Source organism: Lepus europaeus, chromosome 11 (genome assembly GCF_033115175.1).
Source record: "Lepus europaeus isolate LE1 chromosome 11, mLepTim1.pri, whole genome shotgun sequence".
NCBI classification, from domain to species: Eukaryota; Metazoa; Chordata; class Mammalia; order Lagomorpha; family Leporidae; genus Lepus; species Lepus europaeus.
In genome coordinates, this window is record NC_084837.1 from 17146290 (window position 1) to 17163758 (window position 17469).

At 42.5% G+C, this 17469-nt stretch overlaps 1 protein-coding gene across 1 annotated transcript in view; it reads right to left on the reverse strand.

Annotated features, from left to right (window-relative positions):
• Positions 1 to 17469, reverse strand: part of HERC2 (HECT and RLD domain containing E3 ubiquitin protein ligase 2) — a 230098-nt gene that overhangs the window by 198946 nt on the left and 13683 nt on the right. The window contains 1 exon segment of the mRNA XM_062205025.1: positions 5666 to 5780. Within this exon segment, the coding sequence (XP_062061009.1) occupies positions 5666 to 5780 (115 nt within the window).

The following is a 17469-nucleotide window of genomic DNA, read 5'->3' on the forward strand; positions in this document are numbered from 1 at the left end:
AGACCAAACATGACATGAGAGGGTGGGAACTTTTGCCACACACCAGAGGAAGGGGGCAGCTGGAGATTGGGTTATAAAAACTTGAACACTTGGCCGGTGCCGCGGCCCAATAGGCTAATCCTCCGCCTTGCAGTGCCAGCACACCAGGTTCTAGTCCCAGTCGGGGTGTCGGATTCTGTCCCGGCTGCCCCTCTTCCAGGCCAGCTCTCTGCTGTGGCCAGGGAGTGCAGTGGAGGATGGCTCAAATGCTTGAGCCCTGCACCCCATGGGAGACCAGGATAAGCACCTGGCTCCTGCCATCGGATCAGCGCAGTGCACCGGCCGCAGCGCGCCGGCCGCAGTGGCCATTGGAGGGTGAACCAACAGCAAAGGAAGACCTTTCTTTCTCTCTGTCTCTCTCACTGTCCTCTCTGCCTGTCAAAAAAAAAAAAAAAAACTTGAACACTTGGAGCTGGTAAGCTGCTGGAAGGGTAGGATGTCAGAACAGTGGATGGCAGTTGCAACCCCTCCCACCTCCCTACTCCTTGCCCTATGCATGTCTTCCATTGGCTATTCCTGAATTGCATCCTTTAGATAAACCAATAAACTTATTTTCCTGCATTGTGTGAGTCGTGCTAGGGAGGTCACAGGAAGCCCAAAATCTCTAGTAAACCAGCAGAAATATGAGTAGCTTTAGAATCCCATTTAGAACCCAGCTAGTGGCTAAAGTTGGACGGTCTTGAGAGAATGAGTCTTCATCTTTTTGGGTTGTGCTAACACTTGCTGTGTCCAAAATGAACTGAACTACTGGATGTCCAGTTGGTGCTGGAAAATTGTAGAACTGGTATGGAAACCACTTTCTATTTAGTATCTATCAGGAGAAAAAGCACTATATGAATTAGAAGTTACTTAATTTGGATAAAAGTTATAATCAATATGAATAGCTAAGATTAAACCAGAAAAAATGGTAGCACAAAAATGCAACATGTATGCAAGATAATGGAAGAAATACAGTAAATTTTGCCTTATAAAAAATGTCTGGTTAAGCCAGAACATGAAAGGTAGTAAAAGACTAGCAAGCAGATACAGTAAATTAAAGGTTTGAGGGAAAGTAAACTTCATCTGCCTTGGCTACAATACCTGCAAAATGGAATTAGAAATGACAAAGGTGATCAATTAAAAATAAGAGTGAGCCCTTTTTACTACCAGACTGGGCATCCTCTCTGCGACCAGGGCAAGCCAGCCCCAGAGCAGTCACAGCACAGCCTCACCCCGAGGCTCGGGTCAGCCTCCCCTGGGAGCTTTCAGATACTATCTTCCTGCAGGTGTTCTTATACCACAACGTCACAACGGTCTTATGCACTCCCAAGGTACGTGGGATAACAAATGATGGCTCCCACATCACAGAATTCATGACTCCACACTCACAAGCAGGAGGAAAGCTGGAAATAAAATTAATTGATTTGGGGATGCACCTTATTTCTAATAAGCTATCATTATGGTTGGAGCTGCCCAGCACTTCAGTCCCACAATGTGAGAAAAACCATCAAGTGAAAAACAAGAAAATTAACCCTCCCTAGACAAACTTCCTACCACTAGGACGCTATGGAAATAAGCACACTGCAGTTCCAAGGACAAGGGTCAAGGCCTCACTGCCTCATCAAGCTCTAAACCCCAGGTGGGCACTGAACACATCTTCATAACTGCTGAAAATCCTACCCTGCTCAGATTTCATCTTGTCCATTCCAATACTGTCAGTAACTACAAACAACTAGCCAGAACCTTCAGTCTTATCAGCTGCTTCTTTACTACACTCACCCAAGAGCCTCTGGTCCAAGCAAAAGTCAAAACAAACAAGGACAATCTCAGACCCTCAGAGAATTACGGATCCTGTAGGGAAGAGACTCACAGACAAGAGCAAAGATCCCAGCAAAAACCACCATCACTGCTTCAAGGTTGCAACACCAACTACATCTCAGACAGAATACCGGGGGTAAGTTAACCTTTCCAGAAAGGACTCAAGAACTTGAACAATAAGAAGCAATAATTATTGAGGACAACTAATTGTGGTTGATTTGGAACACAGCCTTTTTTTTAACGTTCAATTTTCCAGTGAATGCACAAGGAAACTCTTTTCCTTTCTTTTTGGTCTCAAAAACCCACTACAATAGGCTAGGTCTGTGCAACTGAAATGAATCACTGTGTAAAGAAAATATCACCAGCATGAACTGAACATGCGCTAGAAAGGGCAACTCCAAGGACTCCCCCAAATCTACTGAATCAGAGCCTCTGGGAGTGGAGCCAGCCACAGTGTCTGGACAAGCCCTCCAGAAAATCCTGATGTGACCTGGATTTGAGAACCGTTAGACTACAGATTAGAAAAACTTCATTCTTAGAGCTCCAACTGCTAGGGTAAGGAGGCCTGACTACATCGGCTAACCTCAATGTCCCTCTGCAGCAGTGACTTTTAAACTTTAATATACAGAATGGTATGTGAACACTGTGTCAGCATGCACCTGTCCCAGGATGCAGTACAGGCACACTCCAAGGAGCACACGTCCCTCCAGCCTGGTACAAGCCCCTTCTAGGCCCCCTACTCATGGCTACCTGCCCTGTCTGCTCTGCAACCATGGCTGGCTCTTTTCCATTATCCTCCCCCTGAAGGTCCTGTGCCCACCTCTCCCTCTCACACCACCATCTTCTGAGGACAGACCCAGGCTAAGCCCCTCACAAGAAACAGTCCTCCCTCAAAATCCATCCAATCTTACTTGTGCAGCACCACAGGGGCTGTGCTATCCTCTTACACACCTCTGTGGAGTTTTTAATTTTGTCCTAATAATTATTTTAGGGGAAAGGCCAGATTTTAAGTGCCTTTTATTTTAGAAAAAGAAAAAAACCTATAAAATCAGCAGGAAAGTCATTAATCAGCACAGATAGAATCAAACCATTAATACTCACCAAAAAAAAGTTCAAAAACATAAAAACCAAAAAAAGATTCATTGAACTACAGGCAGTCAGTCATGATGTCAATGAAGTAAACTTGAAGTGTAACGGAAATAACAAGGAAGTTTTTTTAGGACTGCCTTCAATTTCTAGCTCTGCCCCTTATCATGTACATCCTATTTCTTCCTTTACTCTCCCCTCAAGACAATAAACACAAAGAGCCCTACCAGGATGTTAGTAAGAAACAACTTGAAAAAAGGAAGACTACAATCCAGCCCTGCCTGAGGCTTATCCCTGGTGGTGCCTGACTGCCAAAAGCTTACTGCCTGGGAGGGAATTTTCTTTCCTTATCTGCAGGCCCAGGAAATCCTAACTGTGACTACAAAAGAGGGGAAAGTATAAATTATTAGAAGCCACTACTTTTCAGACAAAAACTATGAAAGATTCAAGCTTCACAACATTAAGAACCCACTCAACCATGGTCGTGTGAGAAAGAAAATAATCAACCCTTTTGGGGAAAAACATTCAGCAAGCTGAAAGAAAAATATAAAGAAATTAAAACTCTGCATTTAAGGAATGTCTACTGTAATCTGTCTCACAATTAGCTACATTACAAACAACACAAATATACAGTCTTAAAAATAAAACGTGGTATGTATAAATCTATCTACAAAATATTTTCTAATAACAAAAAGCACACATCATACTACACTAAAAATAGAAAATTATGGGGCTGGTATTGTGGCTCAGCAGTTTAAGCCACCGCCTACAACGTTGGCATCCTACATGAGCTCCAGTTTGAGTCCCCAGTTTCGATACAGTCCCCTGCTTTCGATACAGTCCCCTGCTTTCGATACAGCTCCCTGCTAATGTGCCTGGGAAAGCACGGGAAGAAGACCCAAGTACTTGGGCCCCTGCACTCACATGGGAGACCCAGAAGAAGCTCCAGGTACTGTGGCCATTTGGGGAGTGAACCAATGGATGGAGGACATTCTCTCTCTTTCTCATCTCTCTCTCTCTCTCTCTCTCATCTCTCTCTCTCTCTCATTCTGTTCCTGCCTCTCTGTAACTCTGCTTTTCAAATAAACAAATAAGTCTTAAAAAAAAAATGTCCATGTCAGGGTGAACATTGTGGTACTATAAGCTAAAGCACCACTAGGATGCCCACTTCCCACATTGGAGTTCAAGTCCCAGCATATCCTCCAGCTCCCTGCAAAGGCGCCTGGGAAACAGCAAACAACAGTTCAACTACTTGAGTTCCTGCCACCCACATGGAGATCCAGATGGAGTTCCTTCTCCTGGCTTGAGCTGACCCAGCCCCAGCTGTTATAACCATTTGGAAAGTGAACAAGACTGCACAGCTCACTCGCTCTCCCTCTCTCTCTAACACTCTGCCTTTCAAGTAAATAATAAACCTTAAGGAAAAAAAAAAAAAAAAGACGACGTCCGAGCCTCGCATTCGGGTACCTGAGTTCAATACCCACGTCCAGCTCCTGACTCCGCCTTACTGCCAAAGAATAGCATGCAAGGCCAACAAGGACAGCTCAAGTATCGGGGCTCCTGCCATGCACACAGGAGATGTGGAATGAGTTCCCAGCCCAGGATCAGCCACTGAATGCATTTGGGAAGTAAGCCAGAACATGTGAGTGCCCTCTCGCCCATTTTCTCTCTCTCTCTGCCTCTCAAATAAGTTAATTAATAGAAACTACTGTATACACATACTTACACTCTGGGTTTTTCCATGTAATTAGCTTTTCTTAGAACACCTTACAGAACTAATATTTAATGCAAAACACCTTGGAAAAGGTTTTAATTCATTAATAAACACTGCAGGGCTAGGAAGAAGTATAAAACATTTTTAAATGTACAGAATGAACTGCTGATACATGGCAAGAAAAAAAGGGTGAAACTCGAAAACATTATACAGAGTGAAAGATGACGACACAAAAGAGCACATGTACTACATTATTTCATCAACATAATGCTCTATAGCAGGCAAAATTGATACTAAAGAAGGATCGGACTAGTTCTGCCTCTAGAGAGTGAGGACAGCATTGAACCAGGAGGGAATTTGCTGAGCTAGAGTAATGTTATAGAGCTGGTAAACTTAAAATCTACACATTTTATATATATATATATTTATTTAAAATTACCTGAAGACAAAAACTGAAACAAACTCAACTTAATGATATGCATCAAGTGTTCAAGGGAGCCAGGTGAAAAATATTGATAGATGAACAGAAAGCTGTTGAGCCAGGAGCCCTGCGATAAACAAGCAGCACTAAACACTGGTGACAGTGTCTGGGAGATGAGTTCATAGCCACTTACTGTATACATCTTTCAGTTATTGTGTGTGCACATGGAAATTTCAAATATGTCAGAAAAATAAATTTTGCTAGATGTTGTAATTGAGAAGATCTACTAATACTTTTTCCCATGTATTTTCAAGTGGACACTATTCCAATTTATTCCACAAAGAGAAACAGAAATACTTTGTTTAAATAGTAAATATTAACAACCACCTATGGGCTGCAAACTAGATACCCAAGGAGACCACCACAAATGCAGGAAGGTGGTTTTGCAACAAAAATGTCTTCTGTTCCCATTAAAAAAAAAGAAATCCAGGCAGCTTGTAATATTAACTATAATTTTAGACAACAATCACCAAAGTTAAAAACTCAGATTCACATTGTAGAGTTTCTATAAAATGCAATTTATAATGGTCATAGTTAAAGACTCTTACCTTTTCTAGGAGGGAGCTCTCCATTCTGAGTTAACTCTGTTCCAGTATATACAATTTCTCCATCTTTAACCATTTCATTCCACAGACCACAGAGCCCATCTCTCGTGAACGCAAGCTGGCAATGATAAAGAAGACAAACTTACAGAGTGCTCCTACTCACATTGCAATTTTTAAATATTGATATGGGGAGGAGGCATCTCAATCACCCTTATTTTTTTTTTTCAAGATTTATTTATTTACTTGAAAGTCAGAGTTACACAGAGAGAGAAGGAGAGGCAGAGAGAGAGAGAGAGAGAGAGAGAGAGAGAGAGAGAGAGGTTGGTTGGTCTTCCATCTACTGGTTCACTTCCCAGATGGCCACAACAGCTGGAGCTGTGCCAATCCAAAGCCAGGAGCCAGGAGCCTCTTTCGGATCTCCATTGTGGATGCAGGGGCCCAAGGACCCGGGCCATCCTCCACTGCCCTCCCAGGCCATAGCAGAGAGATGATCGGAAGTGGAGCAGCCAGGACTCGAACTGGCACCCATATGGGGTTCCGGCACTACAGGCAGCAGCTCTACAGGCTATGCCACAGTGCTGGCCCCACTATCACCCTTATTTATTCAACTGCTGAAGAATAAATCAATTTTAGTCAACAATTTATTCAAAAATAAGTAACATTTAATTAAAATCTCCCAAGAAATATAGTTAAGTGAAAAAGGCATGGGGCCTATTAGTGTATATACTATGCTAACTTTTGCGTAAGATAAAAAAAAAAAAAAATACATCTGCATGTAATAAGAAGACAAGCCAAAACTGATCACCTGTGGGGAGACAGGGAAGCAACATGGGTGAAGGCAGCAAGAGACTGGTGAAAGTATGATTGTGAATACATCACATATATCTTTACTTTGAAAACATAGACATGGTTTTTATCTTTAAAAACGAAAACTTAATCATAGAAACAAGTAAAATAACTAACATGTATCAGAAAGAAAAGGATTTCAAGAAACCTTTGAATAGTATGCATCATTAGTGGAATATACTCTAAGAAAAAATCTTTACTCATTAGTCTTGTTGACAGTTACAATATTGATATTATAATTTTAAAGTTATTTCATGTATGTTGAATGACAAAGCAATAGCAACATAAACTTTATGATAATATTCATGTTATTAGAAAATAAAGTTTTAAATGTAAAAGATAAAATTAAAGATATTTTTAAAGCAATCTGAGAAGTCAGCACTGCGCCACAACCCATATGGGCAACGGTTTGTGTCCCAGCTGCTCCACTTCCGATCCAGCTCCCTGGTAATGACCTGGGAAAAGCAGCAGATGATGGCCCAAGTGTTTGGGCACCTGCCACCCATATGGGAGACCCTGATGAAGCTACTGGCTCTTGTCTTCAGCCTGACCCAGCCCAGGTTGTTACAGCCCTCTACAGAGTGAACAAGCAGACAGACTATCTCTCTGTCTCTCCCTCTCTCAGCAAAATGAAGAGCTGGGTTTTTGAAAAAAATAAACAAAATTGACACATCATTGGCCCAACTAGCCAAAAAAAGAAGAAGAAGAAGAAGAAGAAGAAGAAGAAGAAGAAGAAGAAGAAGAAGAACCAAATCATTAAAATTAGAACTGAAAAAGGAAATGCAACAACAGATACCACAGAAATAAAATCAGAAATTACAACAAAGAGCTGTATGCCAACAAATCAGGAAATCTAGAAGAAATGGATAGATCCCTAGACACATACAACCTATCTAAATTAAGCCATAAAGACATAGAAAACCTAAACAGACCAATCACCAAGATGGAAAGTCAACCAGTAACAAAGAATCTCCAGCAAAGAAAAGCCCAGTATCAGCAGGCGCCGCGGCTCAATAGGCTAATCCTCTGCCTTGCGGCGCCGGCACACCGGGTTCTAGTCCCGGACGGGGCACCGATCCTGTCCCAGCTGCCCCTCTTCCAAGCCAGCTCTCTGCTGTGGCCAGCCAGGGAGTGCAGTGGAGAATGGCCCAAGTGCTTGGGCCCTGCACCCCATGGGAGACCAGGAGAAGCACCTGGCTCCTGCCATCGGATCAGCACGGTGCGCCGGCCGCAGCACGCCTACCGTGGCGGCCGCTGGAGGGTGAACCAACAGCAAAAAGGAAGACCTTTCTCTCTATCTCTCTCTCTCACTGTCCACTCTGCCTGTCAAAAAGAAAAAAAGAAAAGCCCAGTACCAATGGCTTCACTGCCAAATTCTACCATTTAAAGAAGAACGAACTCCAATTCTTCTCAAGCTATTCAAAATAGTTGAAAGGGAAGGAATCCTCCCAAACTCCTTTTATGAAGCCAGCATCACCTTCATTCCTAAACTTGCAAAAGAAACAACAAAGAGAACTACAGATCAATTTCCCTGATGAACATAGACACAAAAATTCTCCAATACTAGCCAACCAAATCCAACAATACATCAGATAGATCATTCACCTGGACCATTTGGAATTTATCCCTGCTATACAGGGATGGTTGAACAACTGATTCGCAAATCAATGAATGTGACAGAATATGGTGGAATGAGAAGGCCATGCCAAGATGGCCGCTGGCAAGCGAGCATCAGTTACTCAGGAATGGCTTTGAAACCCACCTGGCAACGGAGCCTGCCTGGCAACAGGCTGTGATTGGATGGCTTTGGAAACCACATGGCAAACGGACCCTGCCTGGCAACAAGCTGTGATTGGATGGCTTCGGAGCCTGCCTGGCTACAGGCTGTGATTGGTTAGGGCACAGACCGCCCCTTGACTCGACTGGCTGTCTTGGCATTATAAGCTGTTGTACCAACTGAAATAAACGAGTCTGCGAGCTGCTTGCCTCAGGCCTGCTTTCACCCGACTCCTGGGGTCTGTGTGGTGACTCCGTGCCTCTTGCCCCCACCATGCTCCTCCTCTCAGAACAAATCCTCTCAGAAGAAATCAACAGCAACAACAGACAGAGCACATTAATAAACTGAAGAACAAAAAAACGTATGATTATCTCAATAGATCCAGAGAAAGAATTTCATAAAATACAATATCCTTTCATGATGAAAACTTTCAGCAAACTGGTATAAAAAGAACATTGCTCAACACAATCAAGGCAATTTATGACAAAGCCATGGGCAGCATCATACTGAATGGAGAAAAGTTGGAAGCATACCCACTGAGATGCAGAACCAGACAAGAATGAGCACTCTTACCACTGCTATTCAATACAGTCCTGGAAGTTTTAGCCAAAGTCATTAGGCAAGAAAAAGTAATCAAAGGTATACAAATTGGGAAGGAGAAAGTCAAAGTATCCCTAATTGCAGATGACATGATTCTATATATAGGGGATCCAAAAGACTCGCTAAGAGGCAATCAGAATTCATAAAAAAGTTTGGTAAAGTGGCAGGATATAAAAATCAACACACAAAAATCAATAGTTTTTATATATACAGACAATGCCACTGCTGAGAAAGAACTTCTAAGAACAATTCCATTCACAATAGCTATAAAAACAATTAAATACCTTGGACTAAGTTTTACCAAGGACATCAAGGATCTCTATGATAAAAATTACAAAACACTAAAGAAAAAAATAGAAGACACCAAAAAAATGAAAAAATCTTCCATGTTCATGTACTGGAAGATTCAATATCATCAAAATGTCCTTTCTACCAAAGGCAATTTACAAATTCAATGCAATACTAATCAAAATACCAAGGACATTCTTCACAGATATAGGAAAAAAACAATGCTGAAACTCATATGGAAACATAGGAGATCCCAAATAGCTATAGCAATCTTATACAACAAAAACAAAGCCAGAGGCATCACAATACCAGATTTCAAGACATACTACAGAGCAGTTATAATCAAAATAGCCTGGTACAAAAACAGATGGGTAGACCAATAGAACAGAATAGAAACACCAGAAATCAACCCACACATCTACAACCAACTTATCTTTGATAAAGGAGCTAAAATCAATCCCTAAAGCAAGGACAGTCTCTTTAACAAATGGTGCTGGGAAAATAGGCTCTCCACATGCAGAAGTATGAAGCAAGACCCCTACTTCCACCTTACACAAAAATCTACTCAAAATGGATCAAAGACCTAAATCTATAACCCAATATCATCAAATTATTAGAAAAAAAAAATGGGTGAAACCCTGAAAGACATTGGCATAGGTAAAGAGTTCTTGGAAAAGACCACAGAGGCATAGGCAATAAAAGCCAGAATTGAAAATGGGATTACATCAAATTGGGAAGCTTCTCTACAGCAAAAGAAACACTCAGCAAAGTGAACAGGCAACCATCAGAATGGGAAAAATTATTTGCAAACTATGCAACTGATGAAGGATTAATAACCAGAATATATAAAAAGATCAAGAAACTCAACAACAACAAGGCAAACAACTCAGTTAAGAAATGGGCAAAGGGCTGGCGCTGTGGCTTAACAGGCTAATCCTCCACCTTGCGGCACCTGCACACCGGGTTCTAGTCCTGGTTGGGGCGCCGGATTCTATCCCGGTTGCCCCTCTTCCAGGCCAGCTCTCTGCTATGGCCCGGGAGTGCAGTGGAGGATGGCCCAAGTCCTTGGGCCCTGCACCCACATGGGAGACCAGGAGAGGCACCTGGCTCCTGGCTTCGGATCAGCGAGATGCACCAGCCGCAGTGGCCATTGGAGGGTGAACCAACAGCAAAAAGGAAGACCTTTCTCTCTGTCTCTCTCTCTCACTATCCACTCTGCCTGTCAAAAAATTAAAAAAAAAAAAAAATGGGCAAAGGACTTAAACAGACATTTTTTAGAAGAGGAAATCCAAATGGCCAAAGGCACATGAAAAAATGTTCAGAATCACTAGCCATCAGGGAAATGCAAATCAAAACCACAATAAGTTTCACCTCACCCTCATTAGAATGGCTTTCATGCAGAAATCAACAAACAACAAATGCTGGAGAGAATGTGGGGAAAACGGTATCCTAATCCACTGTTGGTGGGAATGTAAATTGGTACAGACACTGTAGAAGACAGTATGTAGATACCTTGGAAATCTGAATTTACATCTACCATATGGTCCAGCCATCTTATTCCTGGGAATTTATCCAAGAGAAATGACATCAGCATTTGAAAGTTATCTGTAACCCCATGTTTATTGCAGCTCAATTCACAACAGCTAAGATATGGATCAACCCAAATGTCTCACAATTGAAGACTGGATAAAGATATTTTGGGATATGTACACCATGGAATACTACACTACAAAGCAGTAAAACAAAAATGAAATATTATCATTTGCAACAAAATGGATGTTACTGAAAAACATTATACTCAGTGGGATAAGCCATCCCAAAAGAATAAATACCATATGTTCTCCTTGATCTGTGGTAACAAATAGAGTACCTAAAAGGTAATCTACAGAAGTGAAATTGACACTTTGAGATATGATAATTTTGAACAGCCCTTGTCTCAACTGTTGAGGAACCTTTTTTTTCCATACTATCTGTTGAACACTTTATTTAGTATAGAGTTAATCTTATGTGTATAAAGTTAATCGAAAATAGATCTTGGTAAAAAAACAAGAATGGGAATAGGAGAGGGAGGAAGAAGGGTGGGAGAGTAAGTAGGATGGGAAGAATCACTATGTTCTTAAAGTTGTATTTATGAAATGCATGAAGTATGTATACCTTAAATAAAAGGTGTCAGGGGTAGGGGGGAGAACTTCCAGGAAGAAAAAAAAAAGTAATTTATTTAATTTATTTGAAAGGCAGAATTACAGAGACTGAGGGAGGGACAGAGAGAGAGGTCTTCCATCCACTGGTTCACTCTCCAAATGGCTGTAACAGCCAGGGCTGAGCCAGGCCAAAGCCAGGAGCCTGGTGTTTGCACATCTTGCAATGGAAGACTGCTAATTCATTCTGCCATCAGTCTGGGAGGCAACATCCTCATGAAGCATCTCCAACCTCAGTTTCTTTAAAACAGCAAGAACTGAAGGACACTATGTGGGCAATCAGCACAGAAGTCTTCCAGATTTTTAAGACCTTTTCTCTAACACTTACAGTACTTTCCAACTTAACCTTGAACATTTTAAACTTTAGCTTCTTACATTTACCCAAACTAAGTAGTAGGCAAAACTCACCAAAAGTCCCCAATATTCTGGCCCCAGGTATACATACACATCCTCTATAATCTCCTCATCCTGATGGGTTGTCATACTTCCGACTACAGTTTTTCTGTTCTGTGACAAAGGTAAAAAGGATTCTGCATATGTAATTAAGGTTCTAAACAGAAAATTATCTGCATGGGCCTATGTGATGGGGTGAAGGGAAGTTCTTTAAAACCAGACTGAGTCATCCTGAACAGAAGCCCTTGCTGAGTCTTGCAGAAGCAAGCAGCCAGGTTTCCTATGAACTGTCGAAGAAAACAGGCAGCACGTAAGAGCCCAAGGCTTTAGTCCCAAACTGAAAGGACCCCGGCTCTGCCAACACGCTCCAGATGAGAGCACAGCACAGCTGCCACCCTGGCTGCCACCTTGTGAGACAAGAAGCAGAGGACCGAGCTAAATCGTGGCCAGACTCCTAACTCACAACACTATTAGAGCGCATATGTGTGTTATTTTAAATTGCTAAATTTGGGATAGGGACTTGTCACACAGCAACAGAAAACCAAGTCAGCACCCAATTTAGTTTTCAGAGAAAGCACAGCTTTCTTTCAGTACCATCTTATCTGTTCACATCACTAAGAAGGTAACTGCCATAACATACACGGAATGAAAACATATGAATCTCGGTAGAAGTATCAAATCAAAGGGAGAAATAAGTTCTTTCCTAAAACCCCAAGCCCTTGAGGTTTAATGAGTGAATGGAAAGGCTCTGTTCATCTGTTCATTCAGTAAAAGGAAGGTAGCTAAGATCTGCCTGCAGGGTTCATAGCCAGTCCCCACCACAGAGCACAGAAGGCTGAGAAGCAAACAAGGGCCCAACTTCACAGCCCCATGTGTGCCATGCTCCAAGAATTACAAACTACTTCTAGGCACCCAAGGAAATAAATGAACCTATGCCTTAAATATCATTCAGTACCAATGCATTGGCTACAAAGAAGGAAGAAAACTAGAAACAGAAACTCAAATAGGCCATTACCAAGAGCTCAAAAAAAAGAAAGAAAGCCTAAACCAACACAAGGAATGTATTTATGATTATTTCAGATCAAATGAGTCAGATCAGATGTAAAAGGAGAAAACATGAGACAGGGAACAGAACAGGGATGAGAAATAGCTTAGTAACCACTGAGATTTGTACTAACCACTGACGATGAACTCAAGAGTCCACCTCCCACCTTGGCACACAGACACATGCATGCTTGTGTGTGCGCACACACACAGAGTAAATATACATTTAGATCTCAGGAGTGTTCAAGACTAGAAACTCAAATTTAGAATCCAGCAAAAACTATATAAAGGATGGCCTCGTGAGGATTCCAACCTCCAAGGAAAGATTGTAGGCTACCATCCCTAGCCATCCCCAGCTCAGACTGCATGCACTCTGGAACTTTCCCAGATTGGCAGGGCTCGCTACATATATCAGTATATAGAATGCAGTCTAGGTTGAGAAACACCAGTGTCTAGAGTCATTTTAAAAAAGAAAAAAAAAGTGACCAGCGCAGTGGAGTAGCAGGTAAGCCACCACCTTCACTGCCAGCATCCCATCTGGGCGCCGGTTTGAGTCCCGGCTGCTCTACTTCTGATCCAGCTCTCTGCTATGGCCTGGGAAAGCAGTAGAAGACAGCCCAAGTTCTTGGGCCCCTGCATCCACATGAGAGACCGGAAGAAACTCCTGGATCCTGGCTTTGGATTGGCGCAGCTCCAGCTGTTGCAGCCATCTGGGGAGTGAACCAGTAGATGGAAGACCTCTCTCTCTCTCTCTCTCTCTCTCTCTGCCTCTCCTTCTCTCTGTGTAACACTTTCAAGTAAATAAATCTTATAAAAAAAAAAAAAAAAAAACAGACACAGCCGTTAAGATGCCACTTGAGCCATCTACATCCCATACTGGAGAATGTGAGTTCAAGACCTAGCACTACTTCTGACTCCAGCTTCCCAATCATGTGTACCCTGGGAGGCAGCAGATGATGGCTGAAGGATTTGATCTCTGCCACCTAGATTGAGTTCCTGGGGCTGCTGGCTTCAGACTGGCCCCTAGCTGTTGTAGATTTTCGGAGAGTAAACCAAGAGATAGAAGATCCCCGCATGTCTGTCTCTGTCTCTCTGCCTTTCAAATAAATAAAAATTACTTTTGTAAAATGCCAAGAGATGAAATATTTAAAGACTAAACCCAAGAGGAAGTCCAGTTCACATGGAAGTAAGAATGACTACTCAGCCTACTCTTTCACCACATGGGTAGCATCGGAAGGGAAGGGGTAAGACAGAAACTGTACAGGTGATTGGGAATCCTTTGCTTGGAAGGTGGAGACTGTACACCTGGAGGAATACACAAGGCAACCTAGGAATCAAAGATCAAAAGACTGAAAAGAGGAAAGGACTCAAGTAAGCATCATCCAAAGTAGAGCAGCTGGGGCATCATAAAGGACTGCAAGGATACGGGAACATGAGTAGGACAATAAAGCAAGCTTCACTGGAGGAAGCCAAGAATGAGCCAGACTGCAGACAGAAATGAAGCCCTGGAGGAGTGCTCCAGGAGGACAGAAGGGCAGCACGAGATCCCAAGGAGAAGGAACAAATGTAAAATAATCATGGCACATAGCAAGTAAAGCTGTCGCCTACACTGCCCACATCCCATACGGCCTCCAGTTCGAGACCCAGCTGCTCCACTTCTGATCCAGCTCTCTGTTGTGGACTTGGAAAACAACACAGGATGGCCCACGTCCTTGGGCCCCTGAATCCAAGTAGGAGACTCAGAAGAAGCTTCTGGCTCCTGGCTTTGGATCTGCCCAGCCCCGACCACTGCTGCCATTGGGGGAGTGAACCAGCAGATGGAAGATATCTCTGTCTGTCTGTCTCTCTCTCTCTGTAACGCTGCCTTTCAAAATAAATAAATAAATCTTTAAAAACTAATAATAATAATCATGCCACTGGTGAGAACAGAGACTGGAGAGGAAATACAGATCACTTAGATCTGCAAACTGAGCTCATTTGTACAAATGTCTCTAACTGGCTTGTCTTCATTAGTAGCTAATTTACATAAAAGTTCTCAAGAGGTGATAACATAGCTTTTGAAATTTTAAGGTTTTTTTGTATGCAACACAGATGCTTTTAATCAGTAGTGTTTTGTCTTAGTATCCTTTTCCAACGTGCTCTCACATTTTGATCTCACATCTATAAAACGATGTTGCAAGTAAAGAAATGTTCATCATAAAGGAACTTCAGAAGTATAGTAATAGACTCATTTTTTCTAAGTCAGGAAATTAAAGCTCAGAGGTTCAATTACTTCACCAAAGATCACACAACACTAAGGCTGCCAGAGATGAGCTTTGGGAAAATGCCCAACTCTAAAGCTTGCCCTTTTCCCCACAATACTACAACATACAACAACATCTGCAGCAGGGCACACTAAAGGAAAGTCTCTGACAAGAGTGGCAGCAATGTTTAACCACCCAACAGGATTGGGCAAGCAGACTCTTAAGGCATTCACTAAAAATCAGCACTTCAGGAGCCGGCATTGTGGCACAATAGGTTAAGCCACCACCCATGACACTGGCATCCCATATAACCACAAGTTTCAGTCCTGGCTGCTCCATTTCCAATCCAGCTCCCTACCTGGGAAAGCAGCAGAAGATGGCCCAAGTAATTGGGCCTCTGCCACCCACACAGGAGACCCAGATGGAGTCCCAAGCTCTTAGCTTCAGCCTGGCCCAGCCCTAGCCGTTGCAGCCATTTAGGGAGCAAACTGGTGTATGAAATCTCTCTATACGGCCGGCGCCGTGGCTTAACAGGCTAATCCTCCACCTTACGGAGCTGGCACACCGGGTTCTAGTCCCAGTTGGGGTGCTGGATTCTATCCCGGTTGCCCCTCTTCCAGGCCAGCTCTCTGCTATGGCCCGGGAAGGCAGTGGAGGATGGCCCAAGTGCTTGGGTCCTGCACCCGCATGGGAGACCAGGAGAAGCACCTGGCTCCTGGCTTCGGATCAGCACAATGCGCCAGCCGCAGCGGCCATTGGAGGGTGAACCAACAGCAAAAAGACCTTTCTCTCTGTCTCTCTCTCTCACTATCCACTCTGTCAAATAAATAAATAAGAAAGAAATGTCTCTATATATATATCCCTCTCTATCTCTGTGAGTGTGTGTGTGCCACTCTGTCTATAGCTCTGTCTTTCAAATAAAGAAATAAATAAATATTTTTTAAAAACAATTCTACTGGGGCTAACACTGCAGTGCAGCAGGTAAAGCTGCTGCCTGAAACACCAGCATCCCATATGGGTGCCTATTGGAGACCCGGCTACTCTACTTCCAATCCAGCTCTCTGCTAATGCACCTGAGAAAAGCAAGAGATGATGGCCCAAGTGCTTGGGCCCCTGCACTAATGTGGGAGACCCAAAAGATGCTCTGGACTGCTAGCTTCAGCCTGACCCAGCCCCAGCTACTGCAGCCATTTGAGGAGTGAACCAGCAGATGAAAGATCTCTCCACCTCTGTCTCTGTATCTCTCTCTTTCTCTCTCTCTCCCTGCCTTTCAAATAAATAAATGTCTTTTTTATAAAAAAATTTCTATTAAAAAATGATCTCTTTAGAATTGAATACATGGTATTTTAATTAATTTATAGAAGATAATCTTTTTTATATATTTAAATATGTCTAAAATGTAATCTGTGCAAATATTTGCATTTGACTAAAGTTATATGGCTTTTTATCTTAGTCATGAAGAAAAATACTAATCGTCTATTGAAGACAGGAAAACATGTCAATCCCAAAAAATTTAAAGAACAGGTTTCTAGAACAATTGGAAAGGCCAAGCAAAAACATAAAGTACATAGATTTGAAGACATCAAAGAAGCACCACAGGAGTGAGGAAGGACAAGTCCAAGACACAAGAGAAGAAGAAAGCTCAGAGAACCTAAGCAAGCAAGGCTGAGACCAAGCCCTGAGCAGAGCTTCTGAGAGACTCTAGAACTGAGATATAAGCCTGGAATTTTAGGGTTTGGGGTCTAGGGCTTTTATGCAGGAAAAAGCCTAGTAAACACTCCAAGCTGGAAGCTCAAAGAGCCACACAGCAGAAGCACAGGAGGAGTAAGGTAGACCAGCCTTCACAGGGAACCATCTTAATTCCCAGTTGAACCACAGCAACCTAGGACTGCTAGTACCTCCAGTCTAGAACACCCTCTCTAGAGGAAGATGTTACCCAAAGCCTCAGATTATTACCACAAAATGTCATATACCTGTAAGGTAAACAAGACCATATGATTGAAAAATGGAGGAAAAAAGAAAAACAGAGGGCAACAGAAACAAAGAGTGCACCCTGAAAACAGAAAATCCTGTATAGATGTAGACTTTGTTCTGGAAAGAAGGGCCTAAAGGGTGAACTGAAGCAATAACACGTTACTTGGCAGATGCCAGCCCTGGGCAGTGAGAATAAGGGAAGGGGGGAGTAGGATCAGAAGCCACATGAACCAACAACAGAATGCAGTACTCATGTGTTGCAAAAAGTAACTCATGTATCACTATATGTGAAGCAATAGTACATAATCCTCATGCTTATCATAAGTAACTCATGTGATTACCTATGGCCCAACAGTAGGCAGCACTCCTGTGTTACCAACCAAGGTCAGCTACAATAGTTACTATATTTTCAATGTTGAAAAATAACCATGAAAAATTATGTGA